We start from the raw sequence: 25,732 nt of genomic DNA on the forward strand, positions 1-25,732 counted from the left end.
CAACTCAGAAAAATGACCTTGTTCCTTGCCGTGGTTAAATGACTGTCTCTAACATGCCAATCACAGAATACACCAAAAATCTAAATGCTTCTCTCAGACTGGTGACCAATTACATACTAAAGAAAATAAAGTAGTTTATATTTCCTGGAAGATTGTTTATCAAGTAATGGAGGTGGGGGAACCATTATGTAACCCAATCCCTTCAGCAAGGATAGCACTTTGTAACGGAGACCATATTTTCTGCTTAACCTCACCTACTTCCTTGTAGGAAAGAAAGTTCAATTTAGCCAGTGATCACCAGGTTCAGCATTTTATTTTTGCTTAGAAAATTCAACATATGGAGAAAAGTTGTGAACCGAGACTTTAAGCGGTTTCCTTTTATTGATTTTGAGGAACAGAGCCAATCTAAATTAGTTAAAAAGACAGAAGTTTTCCTGTGATGTAAACTGAGATGGCAAATATTTTCTTAGGCAATATTGTTAAAATAATAGTGAATAAATTTCTTATTCTTATATTTTATTCCTAAATTATGAAGCTGTGGATTTTTATATTTTTGCAATAAAGTGAAAAAAACAGAAGAGTTCTATGAAACACAGGAACTCATTTCAGCATTTGGAATTTTAGAAAACACTTAAAATTTTAGAAAACAAGCAAGGCTAAGACTGCTTTATAAAACAAGGAAATGTCTGCAATACTGCCCAATTTCAAAAACCTACTCTAGTTAAAGAATTCAGGAGTTTACAGGCGAGACTTGTAGACCCAAACTGTGCTTCAGTAGAAGCTGCCAAGGCTAAAACTCAAAGTTAAATAGCATTACATGCATAAAATATGTAGACAGAAAATGCAATATGCAGGGCAACTTACGTTGCTGATCTGATCCTGAGTCTTCTTGATTCGCTGTAATTCAGGGGTGTCAGCCACCACGCTAAAGCCCTTCCCTTTATTTTTTTCAAACTCCTCCTTGTAGCGGACCTGTGTATGAGGAAATATACATGGTATTATATTATATAGAGCAGCCTGCCCCACCATGGTGCCCTCCAGAATTTCTGACTTCAACTCCTATCAGTCCTAGCCAGCATGACCAATGAAGAAGAATGTTGGGAGTTGTACAAAACATCGGGAGGGTACCACTTTGGGGAAGGCTGATGTAGAGTTTATCAATTTAAATTTGATTTTAATGAAGAATAAAATATAAACCTGGTCTCTCCTCCATGTCACATATATATGTAAACATTCCTATAGATAGTTTTACAAGTCTTAAATTGTTTTCTCTACTGGATAATTACAGTGGCCAACCAATTATTTTTATTTTTAATAAATATGAACCAAGAGAAAAAAAAGAGAAAGTGTGAAAAACCAAATTCTGTATGTCACTTCTCAAGAAGAACTAGGAAGCTGCCCCAGATTTTTGAAATTGTTCCAACCGTCTTCACTTATAGATCTTCTTGTCCTACACAGCTGGCCCTGCAATTTCCACTGCCCAGGTTGCAGGCAACAAGATCCTTCCATTTTTTTCAGCATCAACTGCTTTGCCACCGGAGAAGCCCTATGTGCCGATAAAATCTCCTTATTTGAGAGATCCCATACAAGTAGCACATAGCACAATATTAACATTGCAAAATATTTAGCATTCAGGACCAGATTCTTCCTACCTCTAATTAGAGATGTGAAGGCCCAGAAAAAAACCAGAAAAATGGGGGGGGGGGTCCCATTTTTTTCTGAGGACCGTTCTTTTTTTTTCTGAAAAATTTAACAGCTTTGGATTATGAAATACTTTCTTTTAGAATTTAAGCCAAAGTATTTATGTATTGTTACCCAGCCTTCACTCCCCCCAAAATGATTTCTAAAAACTATGTAATAAGAACACTTTTATAGAAAGACTAGATATGTAAAATGTCTGGAAATAATGAAGCCATGGGGGAAAATGCTTTTTTTAATCCTCTGTAAGATTCCCAGCATAGTTATTTCTTTCTTTCCTTATTAAAATTATTGATCTGAAGTATATTTTACCGACATACATTTACGTTCAGTTTCCCAATATGTGAGTAGAGTCACCATTGTGCATTCTTGACAGTTTGGCTGTTGTTCTAACAGAGTCCTGTGTTCTTGATGCCTTAGCAGTCATTTAATGTAGTTCTACTCTATTCAAACAATAATTACAAATTTACTAATTGAGTTTACTTTTAAAAGTTTTAAAATATAGTACTTTTATGAGCAAGCTAAGTTATACATAAAATAACTTCAGGAACAGAAAGGCTGCCTTATGTTCCTAAAGCAGCCCTCTCTAACCTGGTGCCATGATGATTTGGACTACAGTGCCCAGTATTCCTGACCATTGGCCCTGCTGCCTGAGGCTGATGAAAGCTGAAGTCTAAAATATCTGGAGAACACCAGGTTGGGGAAGGCTGTCTTAAAGCAACTAAGGGCACAATCCTATGGCCATTAGTCAGCAGCTAGAGGGCCATAGGATTGGTCGGTTCCCGGAGAACCACCTCCCCACCCCCTCCTGCACCCCTCGTAGGCAGTGCAGATCATCCCCAGGCTCCACGCTTGGAAGAGCAGCATGAAGCGGGGCAAAAGGGGGCGGTCCTGGAAGCCAGGAGGGGCAGGGAGCACGTAAGTGCTGGTACAACACTTCCTATGTGTCATCCAGCATCCTCACCCTGTGCTCCGACCGCCTGTGGCTAGACCGCCGAAACCAGCCATCTAGCGGCGAATGCAGGGTAGCTGGAGCATGGAGCTGATCCCCTCTGTGCTCCTCCTGCCTTGAGCTGGATAGGCGGTCACCTCCAAGTTTGGAGGGGGCCGCCTCTCCACACAGGATTGTGCCCAAAGTGACTTTAGATTTGTCAAGAGCACTAAAAAAAGGGGGTATTGCTTATTTTTCCATTTTTCCTAATTTTTTTGTTGTTTTCCACATCCCCCCTGAAAAAAAACATTTTTTTCCATGGCCTCAAAATTTCTGGAAATTTTATATCTCTAATCTCATACCAAGTGGATTCTAATTTGTTACAGGATCAAAGCATATGCTTTAAATTTGCATCTTTATCCACAGAGGTTTTACACAATTGACACCAACTGCTCTGTGCTCACTACCACTCAGTTGTTCCAGAGTAAGATATATTCTATCTTACTCTGTCCAGAGAGATAACCTGCCAAAATTTGGTGTCACCAGGACCTTACAGGTTTTCATCTGTAACGGGTTGAGTTTTAGAAGTGCAGCATGGGGTCAAAAACAATAGTCTCTCTCTGTGAAGCTCCAAGCTCAGGAAGAAACTTACTTCATCCTATCAGTCATGGGCATATCATTTTCATTTGCTACTTTGTTTTCCTGAGGGCAGGGCTGAGCCAAGGCAGAGGGGAGCAGAAAGGAGAAACACCGGAAAGGATTAGACAAGGTTGTCCAATGCACAGGTTCCTATATTGATACTCCCATACTTACAGTGCAATCCTATACATATCTAATCAGAAGTAAACCCCATTGAGTTCAGTGGGATTTATTCACAGGTAAGTGTTTACAGGAGTGCAGTCTTAATCTCAAACTGTCATGGCTGCAGGTCTATAATGCAAACCTATAATGAGTACTTTAAAGACATTCCCTCTACAGGAATATATAGGAAAGCATGCAAAATGATTACAGCATAGCAAACAGATGCAAGGCCTAGTTGTAAGAATGACAGTGAAAAAAGGCTCAATTTCGTTGACTCCCACAATCACCAGCCAATATGGCCTCCAATACATCAAGAGACCAGGTTGCGGAAGGCTGGTTTAGTAGCCAGATTTGCACCACTGTTAAGGAAATGCATGTAGTATCAACTGGAAACCTGATTTAAATCAATGGTTTAAACAGGCCTTTTTATTGCTGATTTCAACCATTATTTAAACTCCCTTGATTTAAAATCAATCCATCCTGGCCCCAAACATAACTGTTACTGGAACCAATGCTGCACTTTATTTTGGTTCCAGGTTAAAACCTCTTTATTTTCCCAAGTATTTTAAATTTAAATTTGTATTTTTAGCTGGTTGAAATCATTTTTATGCTTCTCAATTTTACTGTATTTATGTTTAGGTTTTATATTGTTTTTATTGTAGGGAACATCTTATTTTGTGTATACTACCCTGAAATCCTCTTTTAGATAAACGCACTATCTATAAATACTTAAAAATAAAAATAAAAAATACTTCATTTGAGCCACTAAATTACCTAAGTAAAATCACTCTTATGGGCCAATCAATTGATCTGGAATAAAACCTTCCTTTTTTTGCATCCGGTTCTTCCAATTTGTTTGCCTCCAATTTTAATCTTGGAGTTATCTCCCCAAATTTCTTTCATATGAGAATATGGCTCAGACTGAAAAATACCAGTGACCTTTGACCAACATATATGAATTGCTGTAGGACATGTTCTTGGTGAGAGCCTATGAGGTTTTAGCCATCCTATGGAGAAGAGAACTTTCTAAAAGTAGCCATCCTGGAACTTGATCTGAGTCACCGCAGTCTGATTAGCCAGAGATAAAAATCACATGGAATGATATTCTCAGAGAAAACCACCGAAGTCCTTGCAGATAAATCCCCTCTACACTCATCATCTCATGTCTATTCCCCACCCCCACCCCCTCAAAATAACTGACCAAGTAACTGATTGTCTTAAAATAATTTTGAGGAATGAAACTTGCACAAATATACACTGGATTAGATACAAATTTAGTCATACTTAGACCCAATCATTTCAATAGGTTTAAGCCAAGTATGACTATCTGGATCCAACCCCCATGTGTACACACACACACTTAAATATAGATAGACATAGAAGTCTATTCCCGTAACACACATTGCCACAATGTCCCCAGAAGTTAGGTTTAAGACTCTCCCACTTCAATATTTGTTTTTAGCCAACATGTTATATATGCATGTGAACCAATTACCTAGGGAGGTAGTGGGCTCTCCCACACTGGAGGCATTCAAGAGGAGGCTGGGCAGCCATCTGTCAGGGATGCTCCGACTTGGATTCCTGCATTGAGCAGGGGGTTGGACTTGATGGCCTTGTAGGCCCCTTCCAACCCTACTATTCTATGATTCTATGTGCAATCATGACAGTTGGCAAGGAGGATCGCCACTAACAGACAGTGGTTGCCAGGTTGGCCTCACAACAAACAGGAGCTACAAAATAATTAGAATGTTGTTTGCACAATGTAGATTGGTGAGAAAGCGTTTGATTTTCCTGAAGACTTCTGCCTGATGAAACAAAAAAAAAAAGTATACATTCTCACAACTTGAGAAATAATTATCTACCCAGTAACTCAACTCCCTCCTTCAAGTGAGAACAAAAGCCCTAAAATCATCTGCCTGGTGGATGCAAACAGCCTTGCTGAAGCTTCCAGTGGAAGTCAGTATGGGGGCGGGGGGGGGGGAGAGACAGGGAGCCTTGTTCTCACAGACTATAGAGAGACAGTCACAGCTGCAAGCATCTTCCTGGATCTCAAATGGTCGAGAGCCTTCAAGTAAACAGAGCATGCCAATACAGAGGACTAGTGTGAGGTTAACAAGCACAGAGATATACATGACTGCAATTTTACCAAGTAGTGAAAGATGTGTATAGCTTGCTAGCATTGCAAGAACTGCTCCAACAGAACCACTTCCCACTGCAAGAAGTTTAAATAGCTCCATGTGTACTCCCAAATGCACCAGATATTAGAAGCCCTGTAGATCATGGCTGCCATGTTGTCCCCAAAGGTAGGATATGTGCAGTAGGCAAAATGAGATCCTTGGGTTGGTAAAGAATATGCCAAGCTTTGGTGTTTCACACGAAGGAGTCAGCAAGCAGAGCACATTCGATTACAAGCATCACTCGTTTGCACAATGCAATTTTTAAAAGAAGTGTTGTAACTATCCATTATCAGCTATGCATGGCATCCAGCTTCTCTATATATTGCTGGAATTTGGCTCCTTTCAATTTTGGCTGCTTCTGTGGAACTTGAGAGCTCGCATACTGCTACATGAACCCATGTTAGTCCAAAGATGCAAAGTAAAATATTTATTTCCAAAGACCAGAAGACCTCTGGCATTTGAGCACAACCACCCATAGGTAAAACAGAGGGAAGCTCTCCATATATGTCCATCTCCATCCCAAAATGATACAGATACATCTTTGGTCTTCAAGATGCACCCAAGTCTCACCCTAGGTTTTGGTGACTGCCATCCCACTACTCTACATGTTCTTCAAAGCAGTGGAAGCACTAGGAGAAGATGCCCCAAAGGCCTCTGGAGCATGGTGTTCTGTGTTTTACACTTGGCACCTGCTGGAACAGAAGCCTTCTCCCTTGACGCTAAGGAGATTCTTCAGCCCAGGGTGGGGGAAAGGGACAACCTTCCTGGTCAAGATGTACAAAAATGCTGTGGAGGAGGGGGCAGGGAATGCATGTGAAAGAACAGAGCATCCAGCAACTCATGCTGAAGATATTGTAACATTCACAAACCTGCTGTTCTTAAACTTATCTAAATACTTGATTAGAAATGTGTTCCCTTTTGAAAAACATAATTAGTGGAAGTTCTCAGATTTAGATCTTCTGTTTACATTGATAATTCACTACTGCAGCCTTCTTCAACCTGGCACCCTCCAGGTGTGTTGGACTACAACTTCCATCATCCCCAGGCAGCATTGGCCAGGTTCCTCCCACCCCCATTTTATTCCAAATGTCCATTTTCTCCATATAGGGCCTTAGGGAAAAACACTTCTCTCCACTACATGTCCTCATCTCTTTACCTTTTATTTCTTATTGCTTTAAATTGCAGCTCAGTCACAAACTCATTGCCACTGGGAATGTCTTACAGTGAGCTCATTAATCCATCTGTAAAATGGGAAATCAAATCTCCCAGAGTTGTGAAAACTGGGGACATTATTAAAATGCAGCTTGTCAGGTATCTATACCAATTAGACAGACCAGCCTAGGATTGGGAGTATAGCCTAGCCCAAAGGGGGCAGCACTCCCTCTGAAGGATCAGGTACACAACTTGGGGTGCTCTTGGATTCATTGCTGCTCCTGGATGGTCAGGTGGCAGCAGTGGTCAGGAGTACCTTTGCCCAGCTTCCCTTTCTGGGAAATACTGATCTGGCCACAGCTCTCCACGCCTTAATCACATCATGTTTAGATTACTATAATGTGCTCTATGTGGGATAACCCTTGAAGACTGTCTGGAAACATCAACAAGTGCAAAACACAGCAGCCAGATTGTTATCTGGTGTGCATTTTATAAATCATGTAACACTGGTCTTCAGACAGTTCCACTAGCTTTCTATTTGTTTCTGAGCCCATTCAAGGTGCTGGTTCTCAACTATAAGGTCCTAAACAGTTTGGGACCAGGATATCTGAAAGACTGCCCCCTCCAGTATAAGCTTGACCAAAATTTGCATTCGTCATCTGAGGCTCTGTTACATGTCCCACCTCCTAGAGTGATGAGTTGGGTGGGTACTCGAGACAGGCCTTTTGGGTAGCAGCACCCCAGTCATGGAATTCCCTTCTCAAGGAGGTTAGGGTAGCCTTCTCTTTATGATCCTTTAGATGGCTGGTGAAGACAACATTGTTCTGCTGAGCTTTTAATAGTTAATGCCACTTTGATTCTACTATTAATCCCTGGTTTTATTGTACAAAACATTCAGCTTCTTGTAAGTGATGTATTACATTCTTTTTATGGTGTTTTATTTGTATATTACCTCATGCGTTGATTGAGCAGAGGGACGATCTAAAAATATTCCAAATAAAAATAAGTAATAACATTATAATGGAGAATAATTCAGCAAGGAAATATGATGCCTACTGAAGTTTTGCGGACTGTGTGCAAGCGGGACATTTCTCCTGCACACCAGAGGGTGAAGCAACAGAGTGCCGCAAGCAGAGGAAGTGCTCAGACAAAGCTGGCTTTCAGTTTTTTCTGTCCTTTTATGGGCACTCAGATGGAATCAACTCAGCTCTGATGCTTGCGGAAGGCCAGACATGAGTGAGTCAGGCAAGCCAGCTAGCTCTTTCCCATGTCCCACTCAATGCTAGGCTATTATGAGCTGGTAGAAAGAGGATGGCGGGGGTGTAAGACCAAGAGAAGCAAGGCACTAAACGGGGAAGTCAAAAGAGAGGGGGGTAGCAGCCACTGGCCCCTCAGTGAGAAGCAATTCTATTCACCAGACTAACGAAAAGGTATGCAGTTTTCTCCCAGCCAGCCGCCCCAGCTAAGGAGCTACAGAAGTCTAGCCAAGCTATGACCACAACCCCAGAATAGTTCTAAAATCAATAGGATTGCTCTGGAATAAGTGGTTTGCCTTCTACAACTGTGTTCATTCTACACAAGTGCACAGGCGGGTACTAGACACAATTCAGCATCTTGAAAACCTCAACCTTCATATAAAAATATGAAAATCATTGTACCTCTAAAGGTACAATAGACACATGAAAGTGTGGAGGTCTGGTGCAATCTCAAAAACCAGAGTGGGAAGAGGAAAGCCAGAGCAGAATTCCAGAATAATTTATTCTAGTCCTAGGAGAAGAAGAATAATTCTGCAAAATGAACAAGTGCAAATTTTCATGATTTATAGAAGTTGTAGTATCCAGCTTTTCCTGGTGCAGAATGTTTTGGGCATTTTTTTTAGTAGTGCAGAATATACAGACCTAACTACACCCAGGGCTGGTTGAATACTGCACTGACATCATGCAAATAATATTTTACTAGCTGTAAGCTACTGTTTTTCTAAATAAAGCAAATATATCTTTTAATAAAAAGCCCAATGTCTGTACTAAAAATTATGAAAGTCAACACACATTAATGACTGCTTTCACGTGGCCTAATGTGAACAACATTAGTTCTTCCATAGTGATGATTCCAATTTCTGCATTGTTCATATGCTCTTGCTTTACAGGAATGTTTTCCCCACAAAGATGGCAATGCTCAGTTACACAAGTTTATCCCAGAGTTCTCCTCCACTTTCCAAGGAGGAGGAAATGGTATTCTCTGTTGGAGAGAGGTGTAATGTGAAGGAGTAGGTCTTACTCTTCAGAAGTGTACATGGTTCAGGGTTAAGACCTGACTTTAGGTAACACAGAAAGTAATTAGGTAATAAACCAGTACAAATTTGCTGTGTGGAAAAGAACATCCAGCTACAATATCCAGCTGCTTCATGCCTGCCTTAGTAAAGGACAGACAGAGGCTTAAAACAGGACAGCCTACCCTGGAGCAGAGCAACCACAGGACTCTAAGTCTCAGGTGCTGTCTTGCCACATATCCTTATTCTGCCTGCTATTTTCATCATCTGAGAAAGCAAAAACACAGGAAATAAGCCCTCCTATTTCATAGCCATTTGTGGGCTGCAGGTGTTAAAATTAATCCAACCGGAGGACTTGTTTACTCACACAGAAGATAATTGTGTGCTTCTGGCAAGCTATCGGAACTAGCTACGCCTCCTCAGCTACTCAAAATAAAGAGACAGAACACACAGATATATTTAGGAGTCTCAGATGTCCTTAAAGAAGGTCCAGCAGGAGCTCCTAGAGCTACCAGGTGGTACAAGAAGTGGACAAGATTTAGATTCTAAACTGTTTGGGCAAGGACCATGTCACTTCTGTATCCAGCAGTTTCTAGCATGCCTACTTTTCTCATGCAAAAAGCTATCTGCCCCAGTCATCATGCTGGCTTGACACAATGCTATTCCAACTGTGGAGCAACCTGACTTAACACTTCAGGGCTGCCACCTGTCCTGCTCACCTCCTGCTCATGGCAGTTTTCTGCTCCCCAATATACATACACACACAGAACTATTATAAGAAAGCACTATGAAGTGGGATGGGATTTGAGTACCTATCCCAAGAAGCAAAGAAAGGTATTTGCAACAAAGGCTCAGAGACCTGATGGGGCCATGGGCCACTGGGCTGAGGAACAGCAATTTGAAAATAAGTATGTAAGAGTTCTACTACCTTCCAATTAGGGGGCTGAGGGAGAGGGAATATGAGTGATGCTTTCCAGTCCAAAGCTATATGCTCATCTGAAATGTTTTAACAGCCTTCACACTGCTGTCCACTAGAAAAATGTTGAGCTTTCCATGACTTTGCTAGGAATTTTAATGCTTTCAGATAAGAGATTGCAACACTAAAATGAGGCATTGTTCAGCACATTCACATACTGAGCCTGTCCTCACTAGGCCTTGGTTTTCAGGCATCTGGGACAGCCATTTCTGGGTCAGTTTGTTAGGCTCCCCTCCCAACACAACACCTTGGCACTTTGCCTTGAGTCTTTCATTCCCTCAAGCCACTGCAATTGGGTACAGATGTTGAAGTAAACCAAGTCTCCCCAGATGGTAGATTAAGACAGAAGGGGAGCACACCAGATTCCCTAGGAAGAAACAGCACTCCTATCCAGGGTGGGGGGTTAACAGGAAATATTCCTATCAAGCTGGCAGCCTGCTTGCCTCTCACTAACTTATGGACACATGGAAAGAATATTGGAGAGGAGGAAGAAAAATACTCCTGGGCTGCCTCCTTCCCACAAGCCGCCTCGTGGCAGCTACATATACTGGTTTCCAAAATGCATTCCCACTCCTGAAAGTGAGATGTCTACCTGGCACAATGCTAACACCCTGGCTCAGCAGAGAGGGTTTCTAGTTAGAGGAACTTAGAGCAAGGCCTCTTTCCAGAGTATAGGGTGGCACAAAATGTAACACCTCAAGAACCTCAGCTTTTAAGAAAACACAGAACGCTAAAAGTTTCTCCTTGTGATTGCAGACAACCATCAAGAACATGTAAACAGCACGCCTGCTACAGCTACTAAACATGGTGCTTTCTTTACAGTATCTAACACACAACCCTCTTCCAGAGGGCTTAAATCAATGTTAGATGGGCAACACAGAGATTGTGGAGAATGAGGTCCAGTCAGGGACTGAAAATGAATGGAACAAGAAACATCAAATGAGAATGGGGAAGGAGGAGATGGAGAGAAGTAGTTGATATTAACATAGGTGAGCTGTCATGGAACCCTACTCTTTACTTAACCTAATGATTAACCAAGCCCCAGGTTAGAACAGTATACCAATTCCTACGGACTCAAAAGAATGAGCACTGTACACCAAAAACAGTAGCATGAAAGAGAGTTACAAGGAAGACTGAGACACATTTGTGCAAGTCAGGAGACCACTGAGCAATGCAGCCGTATAACAAGAGACAATGCAAAAGCAGTCAGAATGAGGGGTGGGTGGTGCATGTATGTAAGTCTACAATCTCACACCATCTATAAGCATCAAATTCTGTGGGCAGAAGAGATCACATAGAAAGGTTCTACATGACATTATGTTCTCTCCCCCGGCCATGTCATCTCTAAACCAGAGAAATCTCTCCAAGGAAATAGTCTTGAGGTTCATAAAAGTTTAGAGTGAGAGAGAAGCTGATCCTGAATGATTCCCAGTAATTCTTGGATCTTCCAGAATAACTATTTGTCTTCACATGGGCTGCTGCTATCCACCCAGGGGAGAAGGAATCTTTCCCTGTACCAAGTTTCTTTCTCTCCACCTCCCTCTCCCCCTTGCCCAAAGGTCATTCATAGGTAACATTCTATACACACTACACTGAGGGAGAGATTTGAGTTTAGCAACAGAGCTCTGCTTCGCATGTAGAAGATTCCATATACTATCCTTGCGTCTCCAATGAAGATGATCTTTACTAGCAAGCTAGGAAAGGCTTCAACTGGGTAGGATGGCATTGGGCTAGATGGACCATTGGCCTGACCCAGTATAAGGTAAGGATGGGGAACCTACAGCCTGTGGAGGTTCCCCATCTGGCCCACAGTTTCTTCCCCAAGCCTAGGCCCTCTCCCAGGAGGAAAAGTCTCTTCTCCCCAATTAGCAGCTAATTGGAAATAAGAATTTTTCCCCACTGTGCAGTGAAAAAGGGAGCCTCTCTCACTGCGCAGCAGGAAAAAGCTCTCATTTCCAATCAGCTGCTGATTGGAGAGAAGATCTTCTCCTTGTGAGGAAGATGGGGCAGGGTCTGGGAAAGAAGTTGCAGAGTCATTCAGTTCTGTTTACTTCTGAGACTTGTCCTGCTTATATCTGCTTATTTGTGAGCACACAAGTTGCTCATGTTTACTTCTGAGTAGACATGCAGAGACTTACTATTTGGATGCTATTTGAAGGTGCTGTGGAACGATTCACTCCTGCTTATTTTTGAGTAAACATGCAGAAGCCTTACCCTGCTTACTTCTGAGTAGGCCTAAAATCAGTAATAATCACATTTTGACCCACTCCCTCTGCCTTTGGCCATGGTCACAGATGGAATGCACCTCCAGAACCTTTCCCAGATTGGAATTTGGCCCTCAGGCTGACAAAACTCCCCACCCCTGCTACAAAGGAAAGTCATTAAGCCATCCAGATAGCTACACTTAGGGTGCAATCCTATCAAGATAGGTGGCCACCTCCAAACTTGGAAGCGACTGCCTATCCTAAGCAAGGCAGGAGAGGCACCGGGGGGATCGTTCCCTCTGTGCCTCTCCTGCCTTGCTATTTTTCACTAGACATACATTTTCAGCTGTCTAGCGGCAGGGGGGCTGACCAGGACAGGAAGCTGCTGTACAACACAATGGATGTGTCCTACAAGCAGCTCCAATCTCCTCGCCCTAGAACGCTCCCCAGCCCCACCCCCTTTCAGTCGCTCCGTGCTCCCCTTGCGAGCGCAGAGGATGGGGCTTCTCCACACTGCCTTGGAGGCAGCGCAGATGAGAAGGGAAGTCAGTTTTCCGGGGACCGACCTCCGAGTGCGGGCTCTGAGGTCGGTTCCCGGAAATGAGCATATCCTATGGCCCTCTAGACAGCATCTAGTGGCCATAGGATTGCTCCCTTAGTTTGATAAGCAGAGTAGCAGCAGTGTTCGCTTCTGCTGCAATGACCATTTAGCCTTTAAAATATCACTAGAATTTTGGTTGTTTCTGATAGCCAGGTGTCAGTATACACTCTCTCTCTATTGCAAGAGTTAAGTCTAATACAGAGAGAGTTGGGCTTGACAAAATGTAGTTTTATTTTAAGAGTTTCTTGTCTTCATAATAGGAAGCATGCAGGCAACATATGTGCAAATGCTTAGAAACTGTCTGATTTCATAAAAACTACTTGAGACTTACTTCTGAGTAAACATGCATAAAACTGGGCTATAACATGCATGGGATTGTAACTTCCTCTAGTGCTTCTAGAGCTTTACCACCATTTGTCCACCCTTGCAACAATGCTATGCAGTAGGGAATTACTCTACCCATTTATAGATAAGAAACTGTGTGTGATGCACTCAGAGCTGCCACTACTACCACTCCTAAGCCATGATGAAGGAGGGATTTGAAATAAACGGACACCTTGTGCTGGCGAAAATGAATTTGCAAGTTGTGCTCTTCGGAGTTGACTGTTAAAAGCAGTTCCCAATTTCTTATTCAGGGTAAGAATCTTCTTGATCCTATCACTCCATGCTGCTTGATCCCTGCCCATATTGCCCTACTTGTGTCTCACCACTCTCCTTACTAGAACATTCCAAAATGCTTGGTAGTTTTTCACATGTGATTTGCTCACCTATTTACTGCTTAATTTACATCTTGCCCTGCTCCCCAGGGAGGTGTATTGGGTTCTTTTTAACCTGTAATTCCCTCCATCTCTGTAGATTCCTCAACAGCTTTTTAGGAGCTTTCAGTTTGTGTCCCTTAGTGATTGAATCATAAATGTAATCTGCTTATAGGGTGGATGCTTGTCAGAGCTTGTTCATTTCAGCTTTGTTAATTTCATTTCCTCTGACAATGTTTTAGCAGCTCTCCTTTTTTGACAACTAAGCAGAATTCTATTTTAAGGGAGGGTAACCGTTTACTAATATCCTTTTTGGGTGTTGTTTGGAGAAGGCTACTAAAAAGGATATAACTGATAAAATATAGTTGGCAACATGTGATGAACCACTAGTAGCCTTACTTGACTCTGAAGTTCACTCTGCTGCTTAAGGCGCAGGTTCTCTGGAGTGTCTGCCACCATGGTGAAGGACTGCTTCGGGTAGTGTCTGCAAAGGAAAGAAATGAGGCTATGTTATAAAAGACTAATCTTAATCTTGTTAGGCCAATAATGAGCCACAGAATCCACAGAGGAATCCATAGAGGAAGGCAACATCAGCACAGTCTCTATCCATACCAGCTACTTCCCATCCAGTTTGTGTCACTGTGACCCTGCTCCTGAACAGACAAATTGTAGGCCCTACTCGGCCATTCAGGGTCCCTCTGACCACCCAATAGAATGGCTATTTGCTCTCTCTATTGCAGCTGCTTTCAGTATGTGGAAGACTGTAAGGAATTATTAAATAACCTAAAGGAAAATTCTGACATTCCTTCTGTGACCTCACTGAATTGGATCAGCTTCAGTGTACCAAAATCGCAGGGTGGGGGAGAGGGAGGGAGAAAAATATATCCTGCATAACTTTATGAGCAGCATAGTCCTGGCTGTAAGGCTCCCTTAAACCCCCTTTCCCAAATACCAGAGGCTTGCCATCTTTTCTAAAGAGGAACAAATCCCGCTACAATTTGTTCCTTTGGAGATTAACTCATTTGAATGTATCCAAATTTAGAAGCCCTCACCTATAGCCTGCCTAAATATAAGAGAAGCTGGGGTCAACTAAAAGACAAGTCAGGCCAATCAAAAACTTGACAAGTCCATCAGCCAAGCTCAGCAATGATCCAAGAATTTCTAGGCTGAGGCATATTACTTTCAAAGTCCAAATTGGACAATTTAAGAGACTACTTCCATGAAATTTTCATCTTACACTGATGTTTTGGGCTGGATGAGAGAAGGGGGTGCTGTGTGTGCTTTTATGCTCATGGGAGCAAACAAATCAGACAGGTTCAACAGGGGGCCTGCCCCACAGTTATCTGGTTTGCTTGGCTAATAAGGAATTCATTTCAAATTTTAAGCTAGCAAGAGGTAACCATGTTTAACCCTTAAATGCCTGCACAGTCAAATGCACAGAGTGAGTTACTTGTTCAATAGGCTTCACACCAGAAATGCAACTTCATAATATTTCCCTGCCTACCACCACTGGAACAGACATTTGTTATGATGAATTTGTACCACTGCATTACAAAACACCTAGCTGTCTCATGTAGATTTAGTCTTTATGGATGCAGAAGTCAGTAATCTGCTAAAAGTTCAGAAACTAGAAGGATTTTCATGGCAGCATATAGTGGTTAGGTTTTTGCATACCTTGATTTCCACACACATGCTGCTAAAATGCGCAAGCATAACCACGAATCATAAACAGAGAGATCTTGCAACGACAATCATTTGGAGAAATTAATGCAAGTTACTTGGCTTACATAAACACAGTCAAGCAATTTAAGTGCCATCATTGGATAAAAATAAATAAATCAAGCTTCCTCTATCTAGGGGGCATCGTAGATAATCAAAAACATTTAGAAAAACATGCCTGCAGAAGTGTGATATTGTTTTGTGCAGAATCCAGAGTATCCCAGCATTCATTTCTGAAAAAGCAAATTTCTAGCCCTTATAGCTGCAGGGGCAAGCCTGAAAATGAGGCCAGCGCTTAGTGAGTTCATAAGTGCATGAACAGGACTCCAGTCCCCGAGGAGCAGTGGCTTCAGTGCCCTTCCTTATAGCTAGAAGGAAAAGAACAAGCCAATACCTACAAATTTGCAGAATTCTTTTGCATCACAGCATTTGGGTTACCTTGGTGCAAAATTCAGAGTTTTAAAAAATGCAGTATAATGAAGCTCTTTGGCTTTAATGAAATCGTTCTTCAGAGCTTGGGAATCTCATCTGTCCTTGGGCTACATCAGTGAAGCAGCAGAGCACTTTCTTCCCCGCTACCAAATGCTGTCAGTTTTGCTTTCTTGTCCTGTGAAGATTCACTGCATTCTCCTGAGGAGAATTAGCCTCCACTCATTGGATGGCAACCTCCACTTTGCCATTCTGGAAGTATTCGGGAACAGTGGTGACTCACGGAGTGGGAAGCCCCCTGCCCCTTCTCATTTCAAAGTTCCCTTTGGAATTTGCTTTTCACATTCATCCATGCACAGGGTGTATGCAACACTGCATTGGTAAGTTGTTCTTGCTCATTCAGTATTGCATTTACAACTGGTCCTTACAGAATGGTATCAGATTTGGGTCTGGGAGAGCTGCCTTTGTGTCCTACCTCTGCCAGGGACTCCCTGTGCAGCCTCAGCTTGCCATAAACTGTAAAAACAGAATAGTAATGATCTGCCAGAAAGCAGTGTTGTGAGTGCAAACTGATTAAATACTATTAGCTCTTGTACCCAGTATTCTCCGTTATAATTATTCTGCCCCACAAGATTATCTACCGATACTACACAACGATGAGCCACTAGCCATAGCAGGGAGGAGAAAAGGTAACAAAGCACAATTTAGCAAAGGCAGGAAATGTAGGGTTAAAAATAGAGCTGCCTACTCAGAAAGACCAGCAAGAATGAGAATATGTTTAGATGTGCTCACTAAAAATAAGAGAAAAACAAAAGACAAGCAACAGCATGCAGTCAGCACCCTTCCCCCAAACAAAGTATGAATCTTTGTTAGTATGAAACAAAGTATGCAATCTCCATGGCCATGCCATTAGCTGTGAGAAAGGTGGCGGGGGTGAGGAGAGAATAATCTCCCCCATGTGCAATTCTATTACATCAGCATCAGATTATGTTAGGTGACCAATACATGGAAATAGAAAGGACCACCCAGTAAGACTGTTAGGTCAATGCCCAAAGTATTATGAAGGTGGAGAGAAAGACAGAAAAATAGAGGAGCTGGAGCAACTAACAGACATTCAGTATGGTCATAGAAGGGGTGGGCAACATGCTGCGACCCTGGCCTTAAGTGCGTCCCCTGTCACCCCTGAATTTGCTGCTGTGGCAGCAGCAGTGACAAAACAATTGGTGGCTTACTGCCGAAATTCAGCAGCAAGCTACCAATTGTTTTGCTGTTGCTGAAATTCAGGGGCGCACAGCAGAGGTGAAACCCCCAGGGTGTTCCAGGGGTTGAAGTTGCCCACCTCTGACCTATAGAGATACCATATCCTGGAAGGGGAAAGCAGAGAAGGAGACAGGAAGCCATCCCTTGGGCTGGGGGAGGGGAGAATGGCATGGGTGCCTTAATTTAAGGGCTATCTGGCAATTCACTACTTTGAGTGCCAGAGAAATAGAAAGCAGCCTGCCAGCTTGAAAACCCTCCCTGAGCCTGCAAGCATGGCAAGGCTAATGCCTTGAATGAGGCTTGCCCTCACAACATTTGAACCCAACAGGGTCCCTTAATCCCAATTCAGGATAACTGGCTTAGAACAGCTAGATATTCCATGTTACACAGTATGGTTATACAACAGGCAGGTAGCTAGCCTGAGCCATAAGAGCATTAGACCTTGGAAGATTTAGGTTTTCGTTTTTCTTCAGCTATGGCTTTGCAGCAAGCCACTCTCCCTCAGTTCACTAATCTGTAGCACAGAACAGAAGCAACATCTCGAAGAACAATTGCAGATGAGTGTAATAGAAAATAGCAAATTACAGCGCCCCAAATATAGAAGTGTCTCAATATGCCAAGGTAGGCAGGCAGAGTGGATACAAGTCAAACATGTCACTTTTGCTTTTCAATTATTACAACATTGCGAAAGTGCTTCAAACTTGTAAAATAAAGAGACTGCTGGGAACCCAGCAGAAATTCCTGAGCAGCAGAATCATTATGCGGACAGAAGGCTGCCATTTTGAATCCATGTCACCTCTCTGCTCCAATTACCTTTGGGCCAAATTTGATGTTATGCTGAACCTGCAGCTGTGGCCAAAAGTGACAGCCAGATATCTAGCTCCCTCTCTTCCTTTTCATATCATAACACTCCTCATTTCCCTGCCATTACTCCATCTCACTGACTGTCGCTAGGAGAGAATCTTGGGACCACAGAATATAGGAAAGTTCTACTAGATGTTGAGTGGAAGGTGAAAGCTAGATATATGAACATCATTTTTGGAAGCAGCTGCACATTTAGTTTAACACAGAGAAGTAGGCCTGAATTCTGAGATCAATTTTGGGTGACTTCATTGGACCAAACAGTATGATGCTGACTTCAAACAACAACTATGTGGGCAGCCATGAAGGTAGTCATCTACCCCTTTATTTAGCCCAGATTTCATCTGGAGGTTGGGGTTTCAAAACTACCAGTATGCAAATGACACGCTGCTCCACCTCTCTTTTCCACCTAACACTCCAAGGAAGGCAGTGGGACCCCTGAACAGGTCTATGGATGTGGTACTGAGAAGAGCGAGGGAGAACAAGCTGAAACTTAATCTGGGAAAGACAGAGATTCTGTGGGTTGGGATGTGGGTAGATCTGGGTAATAGTGTGGAAACACTCCTGGATGGGGTTGCACTCCCTTTAATGGACCAGGTATGCAGCTTGGGAGATGCTCCTGGGCTCTTCTGGTGAGTTTCAGGTACAGGCTGTGGCCAGGAGTGATTTTTACAAGCTCTGGCTTGTATGCCAGATACAACCTTGTCTGGATTGGTTGGGGAGTGCAAGGTTCGAGATGCAACCTTGCACTGGTAAACTCCAAACTGGACTATTCCAATGTGCTTTACATGGGGCTGCCTTTGAAGATGATCCAGAAATTGCAGCTGTGACAAAATGTGGCAGCCCAGATGTTAGTGGGTTCACAGAAGTCTGAAAATGAATTCTGATTTTGCATTAGCTACACCGGCTGCAAGTAAGCTTCCAAGGCCAATTCAAAGTGCTGGTCTAAAGTCCTAGAAGGCTTGTGACCATGTTACTTGATGTACTGCCTTCACTAATATAATCCTGCCCATATGTTAAGATCTGCCAATGGGGTCCTTCTTGAGTGACCACTCTTAAGATTGGTGTCCACAAGAGATATGGCCACTTCCGCGGTGACTCCAAAATTTCGGGACCCCCTTCCCACTGACTCATGCTTTGCCATTTCTATACATGCATTCAAGTGAGCCTTAAAGACCTTCCTCTTCAATCTTGACTTTAACCAAGAATGTAGTTTAGCTTATGTGTTTCAATGCAGCTTTTCAAAGTATTCTGTATGCTTGCTAATGTGGCTATTCTATCTTTGTAAGCCTTTGCTCTTATTTGAATATCACTTTGTGAGGACATAGGCCTAAAAAGTGGCTTTAAATAAAATACTTCCCAAGCCATTCAACTAATTCTGCCCCCAAGCCATTCAACTAATTCTGGTGGATTTCTGAAGGCCCACTGGCCCCTCCCAAATCAAGTGTTATTGTAAGATGTGGACCAGAGATGCACATCCTATAACAAAACAACATGCTCAGAATGTGTGAGCCCAAACATTTTGGGAAAGACTCTCATTCTCAGTTTCTCAACCATTCACAGGGCCATCACACCCACACAAAGCTTTGTCAGCTCCATTCCATGGGGGCAGGGGGAATCTACTTAATGTAATGGAGAATGAAGTCACAGACTCCCAGAACCACTCTTGTTGCAAATGCCTATTAGATACCTCATGTCTATGGGGAAACTAGGGCCCTCCAGATGTTGCTGGACCACAGGTCCCACCATCCCTTACTATTGGCCAACAGTGGTTAATCCAAATAGTGCTTCTTGGGAGCTGGTGAGGATATTAATTATGAGTAGGGATATTCATTATGAGAATAGGTATACTGAAGTTTAAGGCGCAGCAGCAGCTAGGCCAAATGGCACCACACACTAGTCTTGAAAATGCAATTATGGATGGGGAGAAGTCTTGATTATAAATATTGTGTGAACTGTATTTATATACAATAAGAATAGATAATGGATATGGTCACAACATATTTTACTATCGGAATAGTCTTGCTATGCATTTATGTCCTTGACCATATTCTTTATAATGTATATATTCCTCTTCTGCACCCAAACAAGTTTGAGCCAGGACTGAGAACTCTGTAGTTACAAGATGCTATTCATAGAGATGGAGTGCCACAGAAGAAAAGGCACTGCCTGTCTTCAAAGGAGTAGCTAAATAAGGAGGTGGCAGTGGACAAGCAGGCAAGCCAGCTAGGAACAGCCTTTGCATTTGCTGGGTCTGGTGCAAGGAGTGCAGTGGAACTTTCAAGACTGCAACCAGGCTGACCAGTGACTAACACCTACACACTTGCTCATTCAAGCTTGTAGAGCCACTGACTCTGCTGCCTGTGGTAAAAATCAACTCTAGGTGCCCAGCTAAGAAAAGCTTATGGAAATTAGAAGAGAGTTGGCTCATTTTTCTCCTGTCAGGAATAATTGATATTTAACTGGGTAGAAACAGCACATGAGGCAGTTTCTGAACTAAGACACTAACCAAGTGCTGGAGAGGCAGGGAACTTGGGCTGTGGGGTAGGTGGAGAGGATGGCTGCTGCAATCTAGTTACTGTGTCGCTAGATTGAGATGGAGCAGAGGCCATCAAAAACAAAGAACAAGGATCAAAACATACTTATCTGTTCAGCACTAGAGGGACTGAGGGATGCAGGAGAGGCAATGCACATTTACCTGTTGCTTGGAGGGTGGGGGAGCAGATATATGCTTAATCAGGACATTTAACTGTATAACGCTGTATTCACAGTATTTGCCTGCCAATGAAAACAGATTCTATGGAAGAGACGGCTGCCTATTGTTGCTTCAGACCTCTTTAAAAAACCTTCCAAAGGGATACACCATGGATAGGCATACTGGAACATTTATGCTTCAGTCACGGTTCATGAGCTTTATGCTGCTACTGCGGAAAGCCAGGCTCCTTAGTTTGCCATGGCAACCAAGTCCAGTGCTTGTGTTCAAAAGGAGAGCTCCCAGCCGTGGCCTCTGAGTTTTGGTGCAGAGGAAAGACAAGGAAGAATGTTTTTTAAAAATTGTAGAAAATCCCCAAAAAGGAACTATTAAAATTCTAAAGAGACATGGAATGCAACTCTGGGAGTGGGTGCTGGAGGTCCTGATACCCTAAGCAATTCAAGAGACCTGCCTATACTGGTCCTCTTCTTTTTACAGGTATTACAACACAGTACAGGAGAAATTTATCCCTGAAACACAATAGGTTGATCAGAATTAGAAATTAAAATGGTCCATGTTTGAACTTCATTTTCTACTCTCTTAGGGCTCCTTCACACTGAGCTTTTATCCTGCGATTGAGATTGCTCCTTCACGGACGTTTGCAGGCTCTTTACATGACGCCGTGATCATTCAAGGCATCTCTGCACTAAATGCCCTTTGTCCCATTTTTAAATAGATTGCAGATAATGAGCTACCAAATTGCCCCGTTGTGTTCCTCTTCAGTTTCCTCCGTGAAAAGAGTAAAAATGGCAAGAAGAGGAGATAAATGAAAGATAATGAAAGACTCAGATACAGGGAGAAGGAGGGGGAAGGGGTGGAGGGGGAAGGGGTGGAGGAGAAGGAAGCATGTGAAAAAGGGAGTCGTTGTGATCCTGTAATTAAAACGGAAGCAGAAAGCCCCGTTTTAAATGCAGGACTTTAGGCTGATGTAGCGAAGAGGATCTAAAGAGCCTCTTGTTGAGGGTGAAAGAGGAGAGTTTAAAAGCTGGTTTGAAACTCAACATTAAAAAAACGAAGATCATGGCATCTGGCCCCATCACTTCCTGGCATATAGAAGGGGAAGAAATGGAAGAAGTGACAGATTTTACTTTCTTGGGCTCCAAGATCACCGCAGACGGTGACTGTAGCCATGAAATTAAAAGACGCTTGCTCCTTGGGAGGAAAGCTATGGCAAACCTAGACAGCATAGTAAGAAACAGAGACATCACCTTGCCGACAAAGGTCCGCATAATCAAAGCTATGGTTTTCCCAGTAGTAATGTATGGCTGTGAGAGCTGGACTATAAGGAAGGCTGAGCGCCGAAGAATTGATGCTTTCGAACTGTGGTGCTGGAGAAGACTCTTACGAGTCCCCTGGACTGCAAGGAGGTCAAATCAGTCCATCCTAAAGGAAATCAACCCTGACTGCTCACTGGAAGGACAGATACTGAAGCTGAAGCTCCAATATTTTGGCCACCTAATGCGAAGAGAAAACTCCCTGGAAAAGACCCTGATGCTGGGAAAGACTGAAGGCAAAAGGAGAAGGGGACGGCAGAAGATGAGATGGCTGGATAGCATCACGGATGCAATGAATATGAACTTGAGCACGCTCCGGGAGAGAGCGCAGGACAGGAAGGCCTGGCGTGCTATGGTCCATGGGGTCACGAAGAGTCGGACACGACTGAACGACTGAACAACAACAACAAGAGATGCTCTTAATTACTTCTGGGTTCCACCAAGATTTAACTACTTCCTACATGCATCGTATTTAAAAGATGGTGCTGTCCCATAAAGCAGGGAATAAGAGAACAGGGGATCTCATAAAGACAATAACTCATACTGTCCAAAAGGACACAAGAAACTTATCCTGATGGTTCTAACTGTCCACATACTGCTAGGATGCTTGAGATCACTACTTGAAACCAACTGGAGGCTTAAGGGATTCAACACTGAACTACCCCTGATCCCTACAATAGTATAGGGGCATTGCCAGTGATTGATCTAGTAGCTTGACTGCCTACAGTCCACCATTTCCACAAGAGTTTGGCTTCTCAAAGAAGCATGTATTTGGATATTTCTGCATGAACATTACTAGTGTGATTTTGGAAACAGGTCAAAACCACTGTGCACATTTGAAAGAAGCAGTACACTTTATAAGAGGCCTAGGCAAACAGCACGAAGATACTTTGGCAGAGCCAGCTGTTGAATCTGTGCCTTGGAAATTTTATATTACAACCATCACAATTACTAAGCAAGAGACAGAAAAGGAATCCAATGCTGAGAAGGAAAAGTTGGGAGCCTCCCTCCTAATCTGAATAAGAGAGGCCTTGCCGCTTTTGGTTTGCCATTAAAAATACAAGTGCTTGGTACAAGGCAGAAGAAGATCGCACATGCACAAGACAGCCACAGTAAATACACAACAGTTATTTAAAGGTTTTAATAAACAGGCTGAGTGGCCTCAGTCATATAAGCCATCTCCATGGCTCCTACCTCTTAGCTTTACCACATATTTGAATGAACATGATCTGATCCCCCCTTCCATACTTATGGCCTACTTCAAAACCCATTCCCTGATCTCCTCCTTGCAAAGCAAACTGCTGCCTTCAGCCACTGCAGATTCTACTTCATAATAATGGGGGTGAGAGGGCAGATCTGTAGCTGCTCATTTTTTATTGCACAAGCAAATATAAATTTGTTATGCAAATAACATTATTTTTATCTTTCACACAAGATAAAGGCCCAGTGCTGGTGCACGCTGCCCAATTGGTCCAGCTGTAGGTGGGAGTAACTAAACAACCCAGGGACACTCTCTTAGGTTCCAACTCTGGCCTGTCAGGGAAGAGACAAGCCAGAGTTCCTGGTCTGTAAGTCATGGTAAACAGCCCAGGGGCAAATATCCCTGGGTTGTTTAGCCGCTCTCTTTTGTAGTGGGAGCAATCAGGTGCCATGCACCAGCACACTGCTGCATTAGTAATAACCAAGATTCTAAAAAATAATAATCCTGGTGATTGTGGCATACTAAAAATGAAACTGGCACAAGTTTATGGTATACCTACAGGTAGTCATGTGACCACTCTAGAAGTTTTAGTTCTAAGGTGTTAGCTTGCCCACATCTCAGAACACTGAGGGGGAGGAACTCGCTGAAGTAAACATTTATCTGGCAGAGAATTTGAAGTTTGGGGAAAATGTGTTTAATTAGAAGAGGGTTCAGATACCAATGAATGAAAGTTCTGCAAGAACCTTTCATTTTCCAAAAACGAGATGCATTTCATCCATAGTTGCTAACACACCTTTCCACAGGATAAGTGTTTTCCAAAAGCTTTCTAAAGTGATGCATTACGTATAAGTTCTTCCATATTCCCTTTTATCTTCAATACATGTGTTTGTGATCAGTCTTTTAAGTCTGCAGCACCTGCATCTGTCCTAAGCTCTTGAAATAAGGCAGGCCCCAAAATAAGGGAAGGCAAAACACATGGGAGGTATATTGCTAGCCAATCAAAGGCTTGTGGCCACACATTTTACCTACAACAATTTGGGGATGTAGATATGGCACTAGCTGTGTGGGGAACTGGAAGATTGATCTTTAAAAGGGACTATACAGTACTGTGCAAAAGTCTTAGGTCACCATTAGATTTGCTGTTTTAGCAATGGTATAATGACCATATATAATTATTTCTCAGTCTCATTAGAATACAACCAAAAAATACAGGAAATTTGTATGCAGTATTCAACAATAGAAAAAAAATCAGAAAAAACAGCTTCCATAGGCTAAAGTTGCAAGTATTTAGTGTGCCCTCCCCTTACACTAGAGTAACAGCAGGCGCCTGGCCAGGAATGGTCTTTGTGGAAGGGTAGCAGCCAAGAAACCACTTTTGCAGAAGGGGAACAGGGTGAAAAGGCTAAGATATGCTAAAGCTCACAAAGACTGGAATGAGGATCACTGGAAAAGCGTATTATGGAGTGATGAATCCAAGTTTGAAATTTTGGGGTCCAATCGTCAACAATATGTGAGAAGGGCTGGAGAGAGATGGATGAATGAGTGCTTGCGGCCTTCAGTGAAACATGGTGGAGGGTCTGTCCTGGTTTTCGACTGCATTTCTGCCAGTGGTGTTGGCGATCTTGTCCGTATTGATGGGATCATGAATGCTGAAAAGTACAGACAGGTTTTAATTCATCATGCCATTCCTTCTGGAAAGCACCTGATTGGGAATGGTTTCATTTTTCAGCATAATGATCCCAAGCACACTGGTAATGCAGTGAAATCATATATAGCGAGGAAAACAGCTGATAAAACACAGACAGTCATGGACTGGCCTCCACAGAGTCCAGACCTGAATATTATAGAGGCAGTATAGGATCACCTGGACAGAGAAATAAATAAAAGACAACCTATATCTAAAGAAGAACTCCGGGAAGTGCTGAAAGAAGCCTGGTATAATATACCAGAAGATTACTTCAGAAAACTTCAGGACAGTCTCCACAAAAGAGTTCAAGATGTGCTTAGAGCCAAGGGAGGTCACACCAAATACTGACTTTTGCTTGTACGTATTTCCTGTATTTTTTGTTTGTATCTTAATACAGAGACCGAAAAATAATCATGGAAGGTCATTAAAACTTTGCTAAAACAACAAAGCTGGTGGTGGCCTAAGACTTTTGCACAGTACTGTATATGAAAGGCAAAATACAGAGACAAAACTACTTCACCGACATCACTGTTTTTAGAATTACAAGCAAGCAGCCACAACAGGTAAGAGGGAGCTATTTAAAATCTAGTCACTCTTTCTGCTCTACTGAAAGGAAGTAATTAGACCTACACACTGGAAAAGGTGACATTTGTAAGAAGTCTGCTACAAGGTGATAGCAATTCCTGAAAAAATATTTAGGAATTTTCCAAAGAACAGAGAAAGGGGGATATGAGTAATAAGACACAAACTAACATGAAACAAAGACCTGTGAATGGAGAGCCTTCAGACAGAGCTCAGCAGGTTTTGTTAAATGGAAGGAACCCAAGACAGGAGCCAGACTTTGACAGTCTAATATTCTGAAAGTTCCATGAAATTCAAATGTACGCTCTAATACAGCTTGGGAATCATGACTGCCTTGTTCCTAAAGACAGAAATGGGACGACTTTTCAACCACCACCAGCTACAGAACAATTTCCCAATTGAT

At 42.6% G+C, this 25,732-nt stretch overlaps 1 protein-coding gene across 1 annotated transcript in view; it reads right to left on the reverse strand.

The window, feature by feature from the left end:
• The window catches only part of LASP1 (LIM and SH3 protein 1), a 61,749-nt gene that overhangs the window by 12,233 nt on the left and 23,784 nt on the right, over positions 1-25,732 (reverse strand). The window contains exons 3-4 of the mRNA XM_084804943.1: positions 13,964-14,048; positions 865-972 (exon numbers count right to left, since the gene is read on the reverse strand). Coding sequence (XP_084661069.1) covers positions 865-972; positions 13,964-14,048 — 193 coding nt within the window. The remainder of the gene's footprint in view (positions 1-864; positions 973-13,963; positions 14,049-25,732) is intronic.

The sequence above is a fragment of the Heloderma suspectum genome, chromosome 6 (assembly GCF_057233095.1).
Source record: "Heloderma suspectum isolate Gila_16-S chromosome 6, 16-S_ref, whole genome shotgun sequence".
Classification (NCBI taxonomy): domain Eukaryota; kingdom Metazoa; phylum Chordata; class Lepidosauria; order Squamata; family Helodermatidae; genus Heloderma; species Heloderma suspectum.